This window comes from Mytilus galloprovincialis, chromosome 10, assembly GCF_965363235.1.
Source record: "Mytilus galloprovincialis chromosome 10, xbMytGall1.hap1.1, whole genome shotgun sequence".
Classification (NCBI taxonomy): domain Eukaryota; kingdom Metazoa; phylum Mollusca; class Bivalvia; order Mytilida; family Mytilidae; genus Mytilus; species Mytilus galloprovincialis.
This window is the reverse complement of record NC_134847.1, coordinates 11,828,835-11,849,023: the sequence shown is the minus strand read 5'-3', so window position 1 is coordinate 11,849,023 and position 20,189 is coordinate 11,828,835. Positions and strand designations below refer to the sequence as shown.

At 32.6% G+C, this 20,189-nt stretch overlaps 1 protein-coding gene across 1 annotated transcript; it reads left to right on the top strand.

The window, feature by feature from the left end:
• Positions 1-1,007: 1,007 nt before the first annotated feature.
• LOC143049849 (uncharacterized) lies at positions 1,008-18,083 on the top strand. Its single transcript, XM_076223596.1, has 3 exons — positions 1,008-1,220; positions 3,069-3,165; positions 14,543-18,083. The coding sequence occupies exons 1-3, from the start codon at positions 1,038-1,040 to the stop codon at positions 17,386-17,388; spliced, it is 3,126 nt and encodes a 1,041-aa protein (XP_076079711.1). The 5' UTR covers positions 1,008-1,037; the 3' UTR covers positions 17,389-18,083.
• Positions 18,084-20,189: the final 2,106 nt, after the last annotated feature.

The following is a 20,189-nucleotide window of genomic DNA, read 5'->3' as shown; positions in this document are numbered from 1 at the left end:
TGCACATATTATATGTCTAGAAAACATGCATCAATTCCGTTAAATAAACGATTGAAAAGTATTGGACCAGTAAATCTAATGGTTGAAAAATGACAAATATCATAAAAAAATTCTAATATATATATGCGCTTTCAAATAGTACTACTGTGTTAGGAAAAAAGGTTTTATTATTCCACAAATTATAAATACTAGTAGAGCAAAAGTAATAATCACATATTCAATACATGATGTTTGTCAATATGAACAAATAAATTTCTTTAAATATCTATAACTGCTCAATATTTCCGAACAAAATATATGTGTCGACATATGCAATGTCTGATATTCCTTGAGATTACCCGTTGGATAGCATCAAAAACTAATAAATATTTATCAACATGATCTATATTGAACAAACCAATAATTCTCATATCCTCTCACCCACCCAATTTTTTTCAAAAATCCGGATGGAAATCTACGAATTACATTTAGTTGGCCTTATGTCTGTATCGTCAAATTTCATGTTTGTATATGTTGTGCTGTCCAACGTCGAACAACTCCAAAAAATCTTAAAAAGGCAAATTTAGACTTAATATAAGCATACAACTGTGGATCAGTTATATCAATGTTTTCTATTAAGCTCGCTGACTTCCCACTGCTCAAACTTGCCCTGAAAAGGTTCCCTATATCGGATTGTTTGCAGTACTTTTTTGACTCAGTTTCATCTGTATTTAATTTCTTGACTAGTAAGGTTGAAAATAGATATTCCTGAAAATTAATCCGATTAGTTCGAATAAGATTCTTTGTTTTCGATATAGAAAACAGAATAGAAAGATGGAATCTGTCACTACGATACAACTGCCCCACCAAAGAGCAGAATTAGCCCAAGGTCACGAACGGGTAGTAAATGCAGCGAGTTTGGCTACTGCTTACTTCTAAAAAAAGTTATGCAAGAATCAATGATATTGTTATGTTTTCTTTTGTAGATGTTTTGTACATTCATTATCTTATTTCTATTCACAGGTAATCCAGATTCAAACACGTTTGATATTACTTTGATGATTGCATTGCTTACAAATCTCACAAATTTAGACCATTACGACAAGTTGCCATTGGCAACAGACACTACAGCAGCAGCTGATTTGGGGAGGATGAAATATTATAGAAACCTCATCGCACACACTACAGATGGAAAGTTCGAAAACTCCTTCTTCAGCAAAGCATGGAATGATATTATTGAGGTAAGAATAGGAATTTGATAAAATGTCTTATTCAGTTTCTATCAAATCAAATGTCTGATTTGGTTCCATTAATATATCTCTCTGAACTAGAAATGTAAGAAACAACAGACATGGCTTTCTTTGCCTCATTTGTAGACTTATACCTCGAATTTGACATACACAGTCATTTCAGTGCCAGAATTGATGACAAACGAGACATTTTTAATTTAGAAATTATTAATTTCCACTACATTAGTAGCAATATACCAACTTAATCTGCATATGGGATATAGATTTCCTAACTTATTCGGTATTCAAGAGCTAGCAACTCCTACTCAGACTTTGTAAATCGTCACCAGTGTCTGGTCAGAAGGCTGATTTACCTGAGGTATGTCAAAGAACGTCTCGTCCTTTTTCTAAACAAAATATCAGAAGGTACTAACACTTTGTTGATAAAAATTCCGTATCAACTTCAAAAATAATACATGATGGTCTTGAAGTATATATTTGCGCACTGACGTTGTTTATCAACTTAATAACGTGTTATAGTATTCTTTTTATGTCTTTCATTCATATGATGAAGACATAATCTTTCAATCAGTTTAATTGAGGTCTGGAGCTGGCATGTCAGTTAACTGCTAGTAGTCTGTTGTTATTTATGTATTATTGTCATTTTATTTATTTTCTTTTGTTACATCTTTTGACATCAGACTCGGACTTCTTTTGAACTGAATTTTAATGTGCGTATTGTTATTCTTTTACTTTTCTACATTGGCTAGAGGTATAGGGGGAGGGTTGAGATCTCATAAACATGTTTAACCCCGCCGCAATTTTGCGCCTGTCCCAAGTCAGGAGCCTCTGGCCTTTGTTAGTCTTGTATGATTTTAAATTTTAGTTTCTTGTGTATAATTCGGAGTTTAGTATGACGTCCATTATCACTGTACTATTATGCATATTTTAGGGGCCAGCTGAAGGACACCTACGGGTGCGGGAATTCTCGCTACATTGAAGACCCATTGGTTGCCTTCGGCTGTTGTTTGCTCTATGGTCGGGTGGTTGTCGCTTTGACATATTCACCATTTCCTTTCTCAATTTTATTTTATTTGTCTTTAAACGCGCGATATTACGTCAGCGTTAATGTTAATCTAACCATCTGTCTGTCAGTGTTATAATTCGGTCCCAGTACTAAAACCTTTTAATCCTCTTTCGGTGCATTTTACATAGATAATTAAAATCGTATAATAAAAAGCAAAACGAGGTTGTTTAAATTGATGTATGCCTTTGTGTGCTTCTTTGTTACTTTTATTTGTTTTTATAGTGATTAAGATGACAACACAATGTTGACTGTTGTATCTCGAATTTTGACATTTCTACCTTTTGTGTCTGTTTGGTTTATTTATGCATCGTTGTCAATATAATCTCATACAAGTGAAAGGTTTAGTTATCTATTAAAAACCAGTTTCAATCCACCATTGTCTACGTAAACGAATGCCTGTGCCAAGTCAGGAATATGACAATTGTTATCCATTCATTTGATGTGTTTGAGCAATTGATTTTGCCATTTGATCATGGACTTTCCTTTTGGAATTTTGCTCGGAGTTAATTTTGTGTGTGTGATTTTACTCTTTAATGCCAGCCTACAATAGTCTAGAAAGCATCGTCTGTGTATCCGTACATTATTCTATATGTTATTCAAAACATTTGTACAGGTATTTATTTATTGAAGGTACTGAATGTAATTGGGCATTTTGATCAAACATGCATTGACAAGAGTAAACAAAATCCTTATGTAATGAATCAGTATAATCAGAAGATCCAAAATTGCAGATGAAAAAAGAATAACAAATATCTGATTTTTAATGTTTTCAGGCTGTTTCTAGACTAGGTGGCCAAAGTATGCTTGATGAATGTAATGAATCAAGGACAACACACTTGAATCATTCGACTGTCCCTTGGAACATAAGAGGTAAGGACGAAAAACATCAGACAATTCACATGTGGAAATACCAAGTATGAAATTAAACTTTGACAAATCTTTAGTACCTTAAAGATCCTTAGACTAGAGTAGTTTGGTAGAAAAACTTTAAACCATTATTCAGTTAGTATACTTAAAACCAAAGAGGGCAAGTTCTATACGGTATACTTTTTTTATGTCTCGGCCAAAAACCTCTGACTGAATATCCATATATTTGAACATTTATGGTAAGTATATTAACTTAAGGTCATACTTAGGTTAGTTTTTCGCTCGTCGAAAAATATGCAAACCAAATGGTCTAAGTGGTAGTTGTTTTATTTTTGTTTTGTGGTTGCAGGTATAACACCATATTTACCTCTTCCCGCTGTCCATTAATCAATGGTGTTATTTATTGCATAGTCAATGTGCGCAATGAATATACAACTGCAGATGTGTTATGTTCCATTCTTTCGCAAGATCAATATAAACAACAAACAAACAATTAAATTTGAAATTTGGCTGATTATTTGTCATGGCATTTATTCAACAATATTCAACAATATAAACCAACAAACAACCAACATCAACAAACTGGCAAACAAGTTAAAACTTGATGACAATTGGTCACTGAAAGAAAACCAACAGTAAATGCATAGCAATTTCTAGCTGCTGGGCAGATCCATAACATCTTAATAAACGATATTTGAAAAAAACACTGCCAGTTGAATCATATTGATGATGACATCCAACGCACTTTCCGTATTGAACGGAATGCCATGACGATAGACACTCTTTTTTTATTATTCCTGTAAATTCCTTGAATATTCAGGTTTCATTGATCTGCCGATGAATATTAAAACGTCTGACACTTTTGATGATACATGACAATCTCATTGGAACATTCAATACATTTGGATCTGTTCACCATGTTATCTGAAAAATAAACTAAAAACAGCAGCAATTGTGTTTGTTAAAGGGAGGTAGGGTGGAATTAGCAATCTTCAAAAATACTCGTGGAATGAAAATTTAGCGGGAGCACGTGCTTATATATGACCAAAGTCCACGAGGCGCTTCAAAGCATATTCTTTCGTATGTTTAAATATATGGTTGTAATTATGTAAATGGCAAAACGTAAATATTGGACTGACGTACGTTTGAAACACAATTATAAACAACTAATGTATTTCTAATGCAATAAATCAATTTAATTATTAGATCATTAAATTTTAATAATCTAAGCAACTATTTAAATTTTAATGAGTTGAGTACCAGCTATAGCATGTATAGGTTGCATTTCTGTAATATTGACAATGCAATTTCCCAAGGAACTTATTTTACGGCTAAAACTGTACCACTTTTACTATGAAGTTTTGAAAAAAAATGTTATCCTAGAATTGAAAGTTCATATGCACTTCAATTTTTTTCAAAGGTCAAAATATAGGGCTATGTGGCAAATTTTCAACGTTTATATGCCCTGACATTCTCAGAGTTTAAACTAACACTAATTACTTTAATAACATTAAAGTTCCCCTACATCGAATGAAAGGTTACCACAGATTATAATGTAAACAATTATGCACATGTTTATTTACTGGTAACATTCCCAAGTTATGTCTCTGTGAGATGGAACACAGAGAGCATAACTGGAACCCAGTGTGTAAACAAAATTAATTTTCTATGAATATTCAAGATCTCCCCAAAAGAGGCGTGGTTTTGGAAGCAGCTGTATTTACAAAGTGCAACCTATATGGTTGTAAGTAGAAACATAAAATTAAGAATAGAAATGGGGGATTTGTCAAAGAGATAACAACCCGAACAAAGTGCAGAGAACTTTATGGCAGATACCCTGGAACTTGCTTTTGTCAGGAACGCAATTATCAATGTTAAGTGTTTGTGCCTATAATAAATAAGCTTTTGTTTTTGGAGGAGGGATAAGTTGGCGTCACTGTAAGACGCACATACATTTTTTACACCAGTTTCTTGACGTTAACTCTTTCTTGTCTATACCCAATTAAAACTTTTTTTTAACTCAGCACTGTGTTCAGTCCGGTCCCATTTTTAAAACTTAATGCTGTCATAGTATATTAGATCCTCATACGTATGGAAGGTACTTGTTAGAACCCTGGTTTTGGAACGAAATACATTGATATTGCTGTTTTCCATCAAAAACTTTAATTTGGCATGCTGGGGGAAAATACAATCAGTCGACTCAGATTTAAAAAAAACGTCCAACACGTCTTCTTACTGTCTTGTACTAGTTCTCGTGCTGATGTGTCATAACTTGGTTTCTGTTTTTTTTTAAAGAGGATAGTTCCGGGACTAAGACTATGCGTCTGTCTAATGTCAAGTAACTTGTAACAGTTGCATGTCATATCTTCAAAATGTTATTTGAAGAAACCGTTGTTTCTGTTCTATTTTTTTTTTTATAAAATAGGGACGAAAGATACAAGAGGAACAGTCAAACTCATAAATCGAAAATAAACTGACAACGCCATGGCTAAATATGAAAAAGACAAACAGACAAACAATAGTACACCTGGAACAACATAGAAAACTAAAGAATAAGCAACACGAACCCCACCAAAAAATACTATAAACTATGGTTGAAAGAAGTACGAAAGATACAAGAGGGGCAGTTAGTTATTCAAAATTGATATTTGCATAGATAACAGTCTGTTTTTGAAAGCTGTATGTTGTTTTTACGTGTCTTTTGATAATTTTTGTTGTTGGGTTGTGGATCAATCGATATTTACGCCACATCTATTTTTCACATATTGTATTTCCACTGAATGTTAGACACCAATCAGTCATCATTATTCTAGCTGCCCTTTTTACAATTTAATTATTTAAGTTGTTTATAGATATTAGCAGATGTGGTTTGACTCATCAATGACGCTCAGATCAAGACAGTTATGAAGCAAAACAAGTACAAAGTTAAAAGCACTCAGGACCAAAAATTCCTCAAAATTGTTCAAAATACGGCTGAAGTAATCTATTACTTGGATAAAAAAACCTTAATTTTTCGAAAAATTCAAAGTTTTGTCGTCAGGGAATTTACAAAAATTACCATATAATTGATATTGCTACTGGGCTGATTATACCCTCGAGAAATAAAAATTCCACCGGCAGTAGCATCGACACATAGATAACATAAGTCAACAGAAAAAAAGAAAAAACAATGAAGGAATGTTCTTTTGAAGTCTAATAGCATTTAAATTTTGCTTTTCTAGTGTCTGTTTTTCTACCATTTGTGCGTGTTTTTTTTGACAATCTAGTTTATGTAGACGTCTGGCGTACTAAATTATAATCTTGGTATTTTTGATAACTATTTACACCATTGTGTCGATGCCACTGCTGGTAGACGTTTCGTCTCCGAGGGTATCACCAGCCCAGTAGTCAGCACTTCGGTGTTGACATGAATATCAATTATGTGGTCATTTTTATAAATTTCCTGTTAACAAAACTTTGAATTTTTCGAAAAACTAAGGATTTTTTTACCCAAGGAATAGATTACCTTAGCCGTATTTGGCATAACTTTTTGGAATTTTGAATCCTCAATGCTCTTAAACTTTGTACTTGTTTAGCTTTATAACTATTTTGATATCAGCGTCACTGATGAATCTTATGTTGGCGAAACGCGCGTCTGGCGTACTAAATTATAATCCTGGTACTTTTGATAACTATTTGCATCACTTTAAATCAAAGTTGTCTAAAGTTCAAAAAACAAATTGTATCTTTAATGAGTTGATACAACCACTGGCTCAATGCCACTACTGATGCATTTTTCTAATATGCTTCCGAGAGTACCTACAAGTAATTAGGACATCCTTTCCTCTTGAAAAGAATTATACACCAGGGTTCATGAAAGAACTATTTGGTGTCTCGTCTAGACGTATGCGTGATGTGTCTGACTGTCTTAGTGGAAGCGAGTGGTTGAACCAATTTGAATAAGATTACTAATGAAAACTTAAGTATATTTGGTGTGGAGTTCCATTTCATTACCTTGAATGTTTTATTCAACTACCCAGTCAGAGTATCTTAGTAGTGAAACTGTTGAACCGTTGACATGTTGAAGTTGATGATTGCGCCTGTTCAAGAATTAACACATGAGATAGTTCAATTATATTTAAGTTATAGTTATATTTTAAGGGGCACACTGTTATTCTCTGGATATTACATGAATATTTAATATTTCAGAGAAGAAATGTACCACTTTTACAGCTGGTTAGTAGGAAGGTTTGCGCATGTTAAAACGTTGATACCCGCTAGATTTATTAGCACCTGTTCTATGTCAAGAACCTGGTTATCGTCTGTATAAGTGTTTACGTATATTTCGTATTTATTTTATTTTCAAAGATTATACCGATGGGTTTCCTGTTTGAATTGTTTTATAACAGAGCTTTTAGGGCCTGTAATAGCTTCTTGTTCGGTGTGAGTCAATGCTCTGTGTTGAAGCCAATACCTAAACCTGTAATTGTTTATATTTGACACATTGTGACTTGGATAGTGAATTGTCTCATTGGAACTCATGCTACTTGGTTTTTTTTTCAATCTCCCACTAGTCATTGATTTTAGACAGTTTCAATTAATTCGTATGCTAAAGTGGTGCATTATTATGTTCATCATTTGGAATTTGCGTTCCTAGCTACACATGACGGTAAGACATATGTTTGTGTAACTGTATATTTTATATATTCATCTTATTATGTATAAATTAATATTTCTTTGTTTGTATGGTATTAGTATAGTATGGAGCAGTGTTCCATGGAGTTGCTGACTAACAAGTCGTCAAAAAAATTTATGTGACTAATTTAATTAATTGACTTCAAATAAAGATCTCTTTAAAAAATAACGTTGATTATATCGTATTATTAAGCTTCATCCAGGAAAATATAATGAACATCAGTTTTGTAGGCAGGGCAAAAAAGTAAATTAAATTACCATTTGAGTTAATAATTTTATGAGTTAACATATATTTCAATTATTTTTCAAATAAATTGCTACCGATAAAGATATGATGTGATTTCCGAGTATTATCACTGAATACTGAAACTCATGAAACAATGTAATGCTCCTAATTGTACATGCTGTACTAACTAACCAAATATCCTCTGATACGTTTCTGGTTAAGTCTTAGTATATGCGTTATACTCCCGCCAATACTTTAACTCTCGTTACCTGGTAACTATTCGAGATCTTATCCTGAGTTAGGTAGTTTACAATAAATCATTCTGAGAACCGGACTACGCGATACTACCGTACTGTCTACATAGTAATGTGAAGTCCATTATACTATATTACACAACACTCCCCTCAACTTTGAAATGAGGTGAGTTTATTTCCGATTGCATGTTCAATATATTTCTTTAGTCCACTCCATCTGGTCGCTCCAAGTGGTTACAAATAAATCTCCAAATATATTTATATTTTCCAATATTGACATATAAAAAACACACATATATTTTTCAAAAAATAACACTGTTCTCCATTGACACTCTGCGGAGTTATTTTAAAACTAGCATATCATTCCTTGGTATATATATATAAATAAAATGACTGAATAAATAGGCAACGATCAATCTTACAGGGCGATGGATCATGTAATATGATTCTGTACACTACTATGATTAGAAAAATAGGTTTGATCTAATGAGGTAAAATAATTGAACGTGGCTACGTACTTATACATCCATCCCGAATGAATGAAGCCCTGTAATTTTAACTTGTATTTTAAAAAAGAATTTCGAACTGTAAAGCCAGTTACTAAAGCCGGAGAAACTGAAAACAAGTGATGACAGAAAAATGAGGGACTCATTCTATGTTTTTTTCATTTATGCCCTCTGGGGAAACTGTCAAACCTATTTGTCTAATCATTATTAGACTGCTATTCGTTTGGGAGGCTTAAATATGTAGTTTCTGTTGCAATTGCCCTACCGTTGTCAAATTTGAAATATTATACAAACTTGGATCGGTGAGGACATTTTTGATTTTTTTGTTTGAGGACTGCCCTCAATGCAGTTATAACATCTAAACTGTCACAACCTTTGGAAATTTAGAGTTGTGCCAGTTCACATCGAAAATAACTATTTTCATTTGGCATATCTTTGTAATCTGTGCGCCGTGTTTTGTATCAGCGTCTGTGGTGTTCGCTTAAATTCTATAAATTTCGAGATTTAGAAAAAGTTTCTCAAGTTGAATATTTTGACATGATTCATTTGACATCGTGCTATTATTGAAGAAGGATATCTGTTATCCGAAATATCTAATATTTGTTCATTTTATAGTTATTTAATGGTGATGTTGTACCCTTTTTGACTTGTTTTATAGCTATATAAATAAACGAGTTTCAATTGAAAACTACGTTCAAACCTATGATTGCGTTGGATAAAAACCGCAATTTTTATACGTGTGCATGTAAAACAAATTTCGTTGTAGAAGGGTCTAAAAACAGCACAAACAACATTTTCCAAAAGACCAAAAAAGTGAAAAAGTATATTCAAACAAAACGCATTTGACTAACAGGTCGAACAACTGATGTTCTTTAACCCTGCTGACTGCACTTGGCGATTGCCAAATAAAATTGATCAAAAGATGTAACAAAATGGATCTTGATATAAATTTAATACTAAACAGAAAAAAAAAATTTAACTTGTGGCCACGATGTTATGCCACAAACATACGGTGTCAATATCTTTTTAGTACACCAGATCCGGATTTCGACAATAAATGTCTCTTCAGAGATGTTAGGGATCGAAACGGTATTTGGAAGGCCATATAAAAAGTACACTCATTTTTAGAAAAAGTACCCTCATTTTTAGATAGACTCTTGAATTTTAAGAGTGAATATAGGATGAACGGATCATATAAACCGGAGGGAAACTATGATACAAGCCCAAACGAAAAGATATAAACGAGTCTAAATTGAAAACTACGTTCAAACCAATGATTGCGTTGGATAAATACCGCAATTTTTATACGTGTGCATGTAAAACAAATTTCGTTGTAGAAGGGTCTAAAAACAGCACAAAAAACATTTTCCAAGAGACCAAAAAAGTGAATTAAATTACCATTATATATATATATATATATATGACAGTTGTTCGACCTGCTTGTCAAATGCATTTTGTTAAAATATTTTTTTTTCCACTCTCCTGGTATTTTAGAAAATGATGTTCGTGCTGTATTTAGACCCTTCTACAACGAAATGTGTTGCATGCACACGTATAAATATTGATGTTTTTATCCAACGCAATCATAGGTTTGAACGTTGTTTTCAATTTAGACCTGTATACTAGTATATTCCAATCAAAATTTATAACTGATTTTTGGTATTCTCTATGTCCACATGAATCTGCTCTATTTAGTTTAAATTACCTAACGGTACTGGAGTCATAAAACTTGTTTTTCTGAGTAAAAAATACTCTCAGAATGAATCATTTTACTCAGCTAAGAATAAGAACTTATTTATCCGCCATAAAAAATATTCTCAATCTGAGAATATTCTCAGCTGAGAACTTTTTTTCTTTGCTGAGATTTTTTTCTCAGTGATGTAAGCGGAATAATAAACGTTTGAAAACTAAAAAGTATACCAAACTTCGCTAAAACTCAGTTTAATCTCCTTAGCAATAATGAAAAACATAAAAAATAATCTATGATAGGTAAAATGACAAGTAACATTTTGTAAGCATTTGTAAATGGAAAGTTTGTAAGCATCTGTAAATGGACAAAAAGTCACAGGATGCTGCAAAAAGTCACAAATAATTTACTTTTTATATTAACTTATTTATTTATATATTCAGACGTCACAAGAAGACACCATGTGACAATTTTTAGTCAATTATTTATTAAAGTGAAACAGAGCTACCAACAAACAAAAACAACAACATAAAAAACCCGGATTTTTTTAGGCAGCAACCATTTGATTTTCTGGAAGGGGGGCTGGATTCGTTTTTTTTTTAATTTGTTTTCAGATTTTGGAGAAAAAAATAATTTGTTTTTGACCCTGAGAAAAAATATTGTTTGTTTCACCCGTCGGCTGCCACTATATGTATAACGCTAAAAGTGACAAAAATTTTAATCCGTTTTCAATATTTAAGATATGTATATTTGATACATAATTTAATATAATTCAACAATTATGCAAGTAGTAAAACTGCTCTGAGTTAAATATCATATTGCACCGTCAGGAAGAGAAAATGTAAGAATGACTCGTGTGAGAAGGCATGACATATTATATTGTCCATTTCATTTATTAACAACAGTTTGTAAAAATATTCTTTTCAAAAATAAAATCTGTTTAATAACAAACAAAATTATCCGTCACAATGTTATATGAGGGTGTTGATAAGGGGAAAAGGGGAATAGGGGAGGGTGTTCTATTTTTCCGTATGCTTTAATTCTATTTGCCATTTTTCTCTATTCAGTAAGAAATGTTTTTCTGTAAAATTCTTGTGTTCTTATCGTGCATATGGAAATTTCCTTCTGTATTATGAATTTGACATGATAGATGTTATGTCTGTATCAACGACATATATATGAAGACACTATCCAGTTACCCCCCTTTCCCCTGAATATGTCACTATACAGCACAAATGATCCATTAATCAATTTTGACTACTATCTGTTTAAAACCAAACAGGAGGTTAATTATCTAACTTTCTTCGTAATAATTTGGATATATGAGATAATAGACAGTAGATATGGTGACATTAGGTATATTTGATTATCATACATGTATTTTGTAAATGAACATCAAGTTTAGCACCCCATTATTTAGTCTTTTTTCTTATCTGTTTATCTGTTTTTTTGCATATTTCTTTCTTTTTTTTTTTTTTTGGAAGGTGGGAGGATATTTTCTATTCTGAACATCACCTTGTTTATCTTGGGTAATTTCAAATAAAGATCTGATATTCAAGCGGGATATATAGTGCACAATACTACTAGTGTAGGAGTATCTACAATAAAAAGTTGTTTAATTGTAAAACAGAAGATGTGGTATGATTGCCAAGGAGACAACTATCAACAAATGACCAAAATGACACAGACATTAACAACTATAGGTCACCGTACGGCCTTCAACAATGAGCAAAGCCCATACCGCATAGTCAGCTATAAAAGGCCCCGATAAGACAATGTAAAACAATTCAAACGAGAAAACTAACGGCCTTATTTATGTCAAAAAAATGATCGTTTTTTTGTGGTCTCTTTTAAAATTCGGTAAGATTAATATGCTACAACCAAGGAGGTTATATGAGATATAACCTTCTTGCTACAACCAACTAACAAAGATGGGGTTATCAACTTAAATTTTAAATTTTCATATGCTATCACAGAATTATAAGACATATTTTGATTTCTAAAGGTAAAATTGTGTTGTATGCTACTCAGTATTTTTTTCAATAATAAAGAAAATGTTACGGCCATATTTGGAATATTTCTACTATATTGCATTGTTATGTAATACTTATGCTCATTTGACAAAAATCATACTTATTTATTTCTATGAATAGCAGATGCTGCTCAAAGGATTTTATTGGTTCTAAAAGATATTAGATGCTCTCGAGATCATGATTATATTATATAACTTTTGTAGTCGTTAGATTGATTAAAAAAACACTTTCATTTCTGTTTATAACATATTTTGTGTCTACAGAAAATGAAGACAAATTTGATGTTGAGTATTTATCTTAAAGAAAATGTATGAAAAAGAAGACGTTAACTTAACAAAACATGTAAGATTGAGTAAAGATTTGTATGTTTTTTCGGATACAATTTCATTTAAAGAAGAAATTTTAAGATTTGAAATGTCAAAATTTCGAATTGAAAAAAAAATTACACACCAAAATTTATGATAACTATGTCCGTAATACGCTTTAGAATCAGTAAAAACCCTATTGACATTTAATTCTATATCAAAATACCCCCAAAAACAACTTGCAGGATTATTTTTTTCATTCACAAGTATGGTTTTTGCTATACTAAAATATTTAAGAATATTCTTAATTTTGAGTAAAAAAATATCTGTGAATTTTTTTATGGCAGTGTTTTTGCTGAGAATAAAAAATTGAGAAAATTCTCAGGCTGAGTAAAACAACTTTACTCAAATAATTTAATGGTGCCGGGGCCGGAACTTTACTATAGTGTCAGCCAACTGTGGTGTCAAATCTATACAAGATCCATGGTACCATTCATTGCAAAAATCACACTGTATCACAAATAGTCCATCATCTGGTTTTCTGAATAAACAGTGTAAGTCTTGATTAGTTGCCTTTGTCACATTTTTACCGTCCTGCAACCGTTGACGGCACTGTTTTAACCCAGATGGTACTTCTCTGTCTTTAAATGGCTTTAACGGTCATGATGTTTTGTCAGTACAGTTTTTTGTAATCTTATTTTGTACAAATAAGAAGATAGTTTGGCACATACAAGTTCTGGAACTTGCCAAGGTGGATCCAGTTTCTTGGCCCTACCTTTATATTTTGCTGTGTCTAAAACATAAACAAAATCTCCTATTTTTCATTTTCTATCCAGAATACGTACATTATACTCACGTTTCATTGTATTTTGTGTAGTTGCGCGCTATTTCGTGTGCAGATGTTATGGCATCTCGGATTCCTCTCACATACAAATGTACTCATCTTGTGACTCGTCAGTTTTAGCACCAGGTACGATGTAGCCTCTTTAGATTCGGTTTTGTCCCTGAACCATACCAATATTAACTCCAAGTCTGGGTCTTTATACTAATAATTTCGTTATTGTTCTGGTGAATAAGTACTAGCTTCTATACCAGTCTCAGTAATGGCATTTACATTTGGGAGGTCCAAATATGTCGCGTAAACTAACATACCAAGTGGTGTGGTGACTATTTCAATTAAACTGTGACAAACATTCTGGTTTTGGCATACTGTATCCTGATCTGAACTGTCAACTGCTAGTACCTAAATTCATTAACGTGACTTTTCACATTCTGGTCCCCCTCTTGTAATATTGAACCATCTGGTCTGGCATTGTCCTCTGCAATTACATATGTATGTTGTTCAATGTCATGTTTCAGTAAATCGTTATCAGAAATCAAAGGACTCGGTACTGTGAGTGGTCCTGTATTGGGTTATTGCTAATACCTTTGCGAACAGTATATGCATATTTGGACCCTAAAAAAAAACACTCAGAAAGAATCGTCAACATCGTTTAAGTTCCAGCACTCCTTAGTGATAGCTTTAGGATATTAGTTAAGAGAATAGTATGAGTTAAATAATTTATTCTGAAAAGAAAATGATACCGGCAGTCATTTCGTATGATTGATACTCACATCATCATACCAAAAATCCCTTGATTTTGATTTATGAATATTACAGTTAACATTTATATCATTTAAATTCATATATTTCAGTTCAAATAAGTGAGACATTGGAAGCATGGACATTAGATGATTCTGATTTTGTTGAAACGAAGGCTGCCATATATGTTTTAAAATGTATACAGGAACACAGCTGTGTAAATATTATCGCAAGTTCTGGTGTTGGAAAGACAGTAACTCTACGACACGTGGCATTACAAATGGCTGCCGATGGGTACAATGTTTTACGCGTAACCAATCCACATGACATTATACAATTTAACAATCCAAATGAAAAAACACTGTTCGTTCTGGATGACTTTTGTGGAACTTATTCTATTAATCAATCTGACCTGAATATATTGGAACCTGTCATGGATAGTATAAAAGATTTATTGAATCGACATAAAACAACAAAAATCATTGTTGCATGTCGACTTCAAGTTTATCAGGATGATAAATTTGAATCCTTAACAATTTTCAGGACATGTGTATGCAACTTGTTATCGGAAGGTTTGTGTTTATCACAAACAGATAAACAATCAATAGCAGAACTATATCTTAAAGAGAAAACATCAGACATAATTCAGAACTGTGATTTATATGATTGTTTTCCACTTCTCTGTAAACTGTATAATAAAAATCCTAAACCAAACATAATAGATTTCTTCAAGAATCCATTTCAAGTTTATAAAAAAGAGATTGACAAGTTACATAAAAATGGACATTTTAAAAAATATTGTGCCTTAGCTCTGTGTGTCATGTTTAACAACAGACTAAAAGAGGAATGGTTGACAGGTGAAATAGACAAAGAAACAAAAAGAATAATAAAAAATACATGTGAAGCGTGTAAACTGGACAGAGGAACTTCTCGACTTACCTTATTAGATGGAATGAAGTCTCTTATACATACATTCATGATAAAAGAACAAGATTTATATACAAGTATCCATGATAAAATATTTGACTTCCTAGCATATTATTTTGGACAAAACATGCTTCAGTGTGTGATAAAAAATGCCGACAGTTGGGTTATTAGTCAAAGGTTTCTATTAGAAAAAAGAGATAATAAGGTTCAGTTTATCACAATAGTACCAGCTAAATACCACCTAATGTACATGCAGCGAATGATTGATGATTGGTCTAAAGGTAAAGTAGATCATGTGTTTGATAGTCTCAATTTGCAAATACCAGAGATCAGACAGATATATCTCTGTTATTTAAAAACATTAGATATTTCATGTCAGAGACAATTAGCACTAACTTGCGATGTTGCTTGCAATAACACTATTCTAATACACTGTTGTTTCTTAGGTGATATTCCATTCATCAACTGGTGTATTAATCACGGTATTGATGTCAATCAGTGCAACCTTAGAGGTGAGAGTCCTTTACTTGTTACTGCACAAGAAGGCCATACAGAGGTAATGAAGTTATTACTAGACAACAAGGCGGACATAAATAAGTGTGAACAAAACGAGATATCTCCCTTGTTTATTGCTTGTTGCAAAAACCGCGCAGAGATAGTTAAGCTGTTACTTGCCCACAATGCAAACATTGATAAGTGTAGACATAATGGAGAATCACCATTAGTTAGTGCTTGTCTTAATAATAACACAGAAGTAGTAAAATTATTATTGGACAAAAAAGCAGATATTAATAAGTTAACAGATGAGGGAGCATCTCCTTTATTACTTGCTTGTCAAAGTAACTATATAAAGATTGTTAAGTTATTACTAGACAACAAGGCAAATATAGCAACGTGTGCATATAATGGAGCGTCTCCCTTGTATGTTGCCTGTCAGCATAACCATGAAGAGCTAGCGAAGTTATTACTGGAGAACAAGGCAGAAATCAATTCATGTTTGAATAGTGGAGAATCTCCATTGTGGATTGCTTGTCAGAACAATCATATTGCAATAGTAAATATATTACTGAATAAAGAGGCAGATATTAATAAGTGTAAAGATGATGGAGCATCGCCTTTGTATGTTGCTTGTCAGAATAATAATGTAGATATAGTTAAGATTTTACTGCATAACAAGGCTGATGTTAATAAATGTTCCGATTCAGGTGCTTCTCCTTTGTTTATTGCTAGTCATTCAAATCGTACAGACATTGTAAAACTATTACTCGACAGCAAGTCTGATATCAATAAGTGCCTGAACGTTGGAGCATCCCCGTTGTTTATCGCTTGTATGAACAATCATATAGAGATAGTAAAGATATTACTGTACAACAATGCAGACATTCATAAGTGTGAGGATTCAGGAAGATCTCCGTTGTTTATCGCTTGTGAGAATAATCATAAAGAGATAGTAAAGTTATTATTGGACAACAAAGCAGACGTTAATAAGTGTAACGATAATGTGCCAACTCCCTTGTTTATGGCTTGTCAAAATGGTATTATAGAGATAGTTAAGGTATTACTTGACAACAAAGCAGACATTAATAAGTGTAACGATAAAGGGGCATCTCCCTTGTATATTGCTTGTCAAAAAAATAATATAAAGATAGTAAAGGTTTTACTGGACAATAGAGCAGACATAAATAAGTGTTTGAATAATGGAGCATCACCTTTGCTAATTGCTTGTTGGCAGAATCATATAGAACTAGTAGGGCTGTTAGTTGCCTTCAAAGCAGATATTGATAAATGTGCAAATAATGGAGCAACAGCGTTGTTTATTGCTTGTCAGAAAAATCACAAAGAGATAGTAAAAGTACTACTGGACAACAAGGCCGATATCAATAAGTGTACATTCAGTGGATCATCTCCTTTGTTTGTATCGTATATGAGTCATCATAAAGACATAGTAGAAATGCTGGTACAAAATGGAGCAGATTGCAATAAATTGTTTGCTATGATGTTTCAGCTAGTGGATTCTTACTATTTACAATGAAAAGGGTTCAAAATTTGACAGAAATATTTCAAAACAGTCAATTTTAGACTTTATTTTTAGGTAATCGAGGTTATGTTTGTTTGAAGAGGTAATGTCGGAGTAATTTTTTACAGGACGTATTCTATAAATTTGATTTAAATTTATAATTATAATTAAGGCATTGATGCATGGTTTAATGAATATTATATTGTGTTTAAGATGTTTAGTTGTATTGAATTCAATGACGATAATAACTACAGTTGAACCGACTTTTTTCTGCTTGACTGACAGAAGCAAAATGCAGTACGTCTTGATTATTTTTGATAGAAATGAAAATCTTGTAAATGCGGTTATTTTAAACGATATCATGAAAACTTGCAAAGAGAGATTTAAAGAACAAAAAGACTAATATGAATTTGGAGTATTGAAGGTTATAGGCGCCAAAATGACCATGCCAAATACCTGTCAGCGAAGATGATCATTGATTGCTATAAGGTATTATTCCAAACTGAACAGACGGACGAAATACGTACAGAGGCCAAACACTGGGTTGAACGTATAACACAAATGATGGCAACCAACCAAAGTAATTATCCTAGTCTTGAATACTCCGTAGGAAACCTTTATTTTGCTATCGGTGATACCATGCAGGACATAAAATGTTTTTACGCATTACTCCTAAAGATAGATGATAACAAAAATGTAAAAAAACAGTATTTAAGGATGTCTGCTTGTCATGTTTTGGAATTTTTGTCAGATTTTCAGAATCCTCTGATTTTATCCATTTGAATGCCTTAAAAAAATTTCCCCATGACCCCCCATTTTTCTTTTTATAAATCTTTTACATGTATAATTATTAATCATTTGTAAAAGTCTTATAAAATTTTATTTATTTTTTAATAGTATTTGAGAACTTTAACTGGTCAATGATAAAGCTATGAAAAATCAAGAGAGAACATTTTCCCGCCAAAATTCCAATGGCTAATATCTCGCAAACAACCACATTGACCCCTATAATTTTTTGGCTTTTTTGATTCCTCAATTTATTCCCTATCAATACATACTTGTTTTATGAAAAGTTATTTATTTTGAAACTGAGCAGCGAACATCCTTAAGACATTTTCCACGAAAAGCTTGTGTAAGCTACATAAAGTGTTGTTTGCAAAGATTGGAAATAAAGGATAGATTTTTCAAAGAAGAAACATTACGGAAGTTGGAATGTTTCAAAACTTTATACCAAACATATAAAGCAAAATTTAAAGAACTTGAAGAACTGGAGCTTGCATTAACAAAAGGTTAATTTCAGAACTGATGTATGACAAACGAAACCGTTTTTTCGAACCGTGTCTTAAAAGGAGTTTCATAAAGTTATTAACACTGACAATGAATGCCATTTTGACAATATATAATTTATAATTGGCTCTATGTATGCGTATTAATGTCCTGGATTAGAAATAAGCAGTTAAATACATTCTCTTAATTTGAGTATTTGAGATGTCATGTTACTTGAAAGATAAAAATAAGAAGATGTGGTAAAATTGCCAATAACACAACCAAAAGAGACCAAATGACATTGACATTAACAAGTATAGGTCACCGTACGGCTTTTAACAATGATCAAAACTCATACCACATAGTCAACTATAAAAGGCCCCGAAATGAAAAATGTACAGAAATTCAAACGTGAATCTAACGGCCTAGTTTATTTACAAACAATGAACGAAAAACAAACATAATTCAGAGCAACAAATGACAACCACCGATTTACATACATAATGTTGCGGAGTTATCCTAGTTTATAGGCTCTAAACCCGAGCTCTGCATATCCTTGGGCAGTGGTGTAACGGCACATTAAACAAATAAACTATACAATAAAATAAACCCCTAACGGTTAGGGTTAGGGTTAGGAAGACATAGTCTTATAATCAGTTTAATTGAGGTCTGGAGCTGGCATGTCAGTAACTGCTAGTAGTCCATTGTTAATTTATGTATCATTGTCATTTACCTTAGTTTCTTTTGTTATCTATTCGGACATCGAACTGGACTTCTTTTAGCTTTACTGTGCGTATTGCTATGTGTTTCCTCATTCTACATTGGCTATATAGGTATAGGGGGAGGGTTGAGATCTCACAACACATGTTTAATCCCGACGTATGTTTTGACGGTCCCAAATCAGGAGCCTCTGGCCTTTGTTAATCTTGTATGTTTTTAATTTTAGTTCATTTATATGTTTTGGAGTTTAGTGTGTCCATTTTCACTGAGCTGGTACACAATATTATTTAGGGGCCAGCGGAGAACAACCTCCGGGTGCTGGATTTTCTTGCTGCGTTGAATACCCATTGGTGACTTCGGCTGTTCTCTGCTCTTTGGTCGGGTTGTTGTCTCTTTTACATATTCCCCATTTCCATTCTCAATTTTATGCACACATTTAGACGAAAAACAAATAAGAGCAAAACGACAACCTCCAGTAACAGGCTTCTGATTTTGGACAGGCAAATATATAACATTGATAGGTTAAACTAGTTGGAAGGTGCTATCCCTCCCCTAACCTGGTGCTAAAATACAACATAAAAAAACAATTAAAATCAGTTGAAAAAGACTTAACTCATCAGATGGATACACATCAAATACCATGGATCTAGTGAAAAAACTTCATTAACAGTCATAAATAAACATGACCTTGTGCAATGGCACGATACAGGTATCGACAAATTAAAGAGCCATGAACGGGCATATGTATATTAAAATAACATTCACTTTGATTTTAATTTACTGATAACAAAATCAATATTTATACCAATTCAAAAAATTAAAAAATCTAA

Bases quoted from the DNA above. Each gene is read 5' to 3' on its own strand.
- LOC143049849 (XM_076223596.1), top strand. From the start codon at position 1,038: ATGATTGCATTGCTTACAAATCTCACAAATTTAGACCATTACGACAAG. The intron at 1,221-3,068 runs GTAAGAATAGGA...TAATGTTTTCAG, and splicing joins CATGGAATGATATTATTGAG to GCTGTTTCTAGACTAGGTGG. The intron at 3,166-14,542 runs GTAAGGACGAAA...CATATATTTCAG, and splicing joins TGTCCCTTGGAACATAAGAG to TTCAAATAAGTGAGACATTG.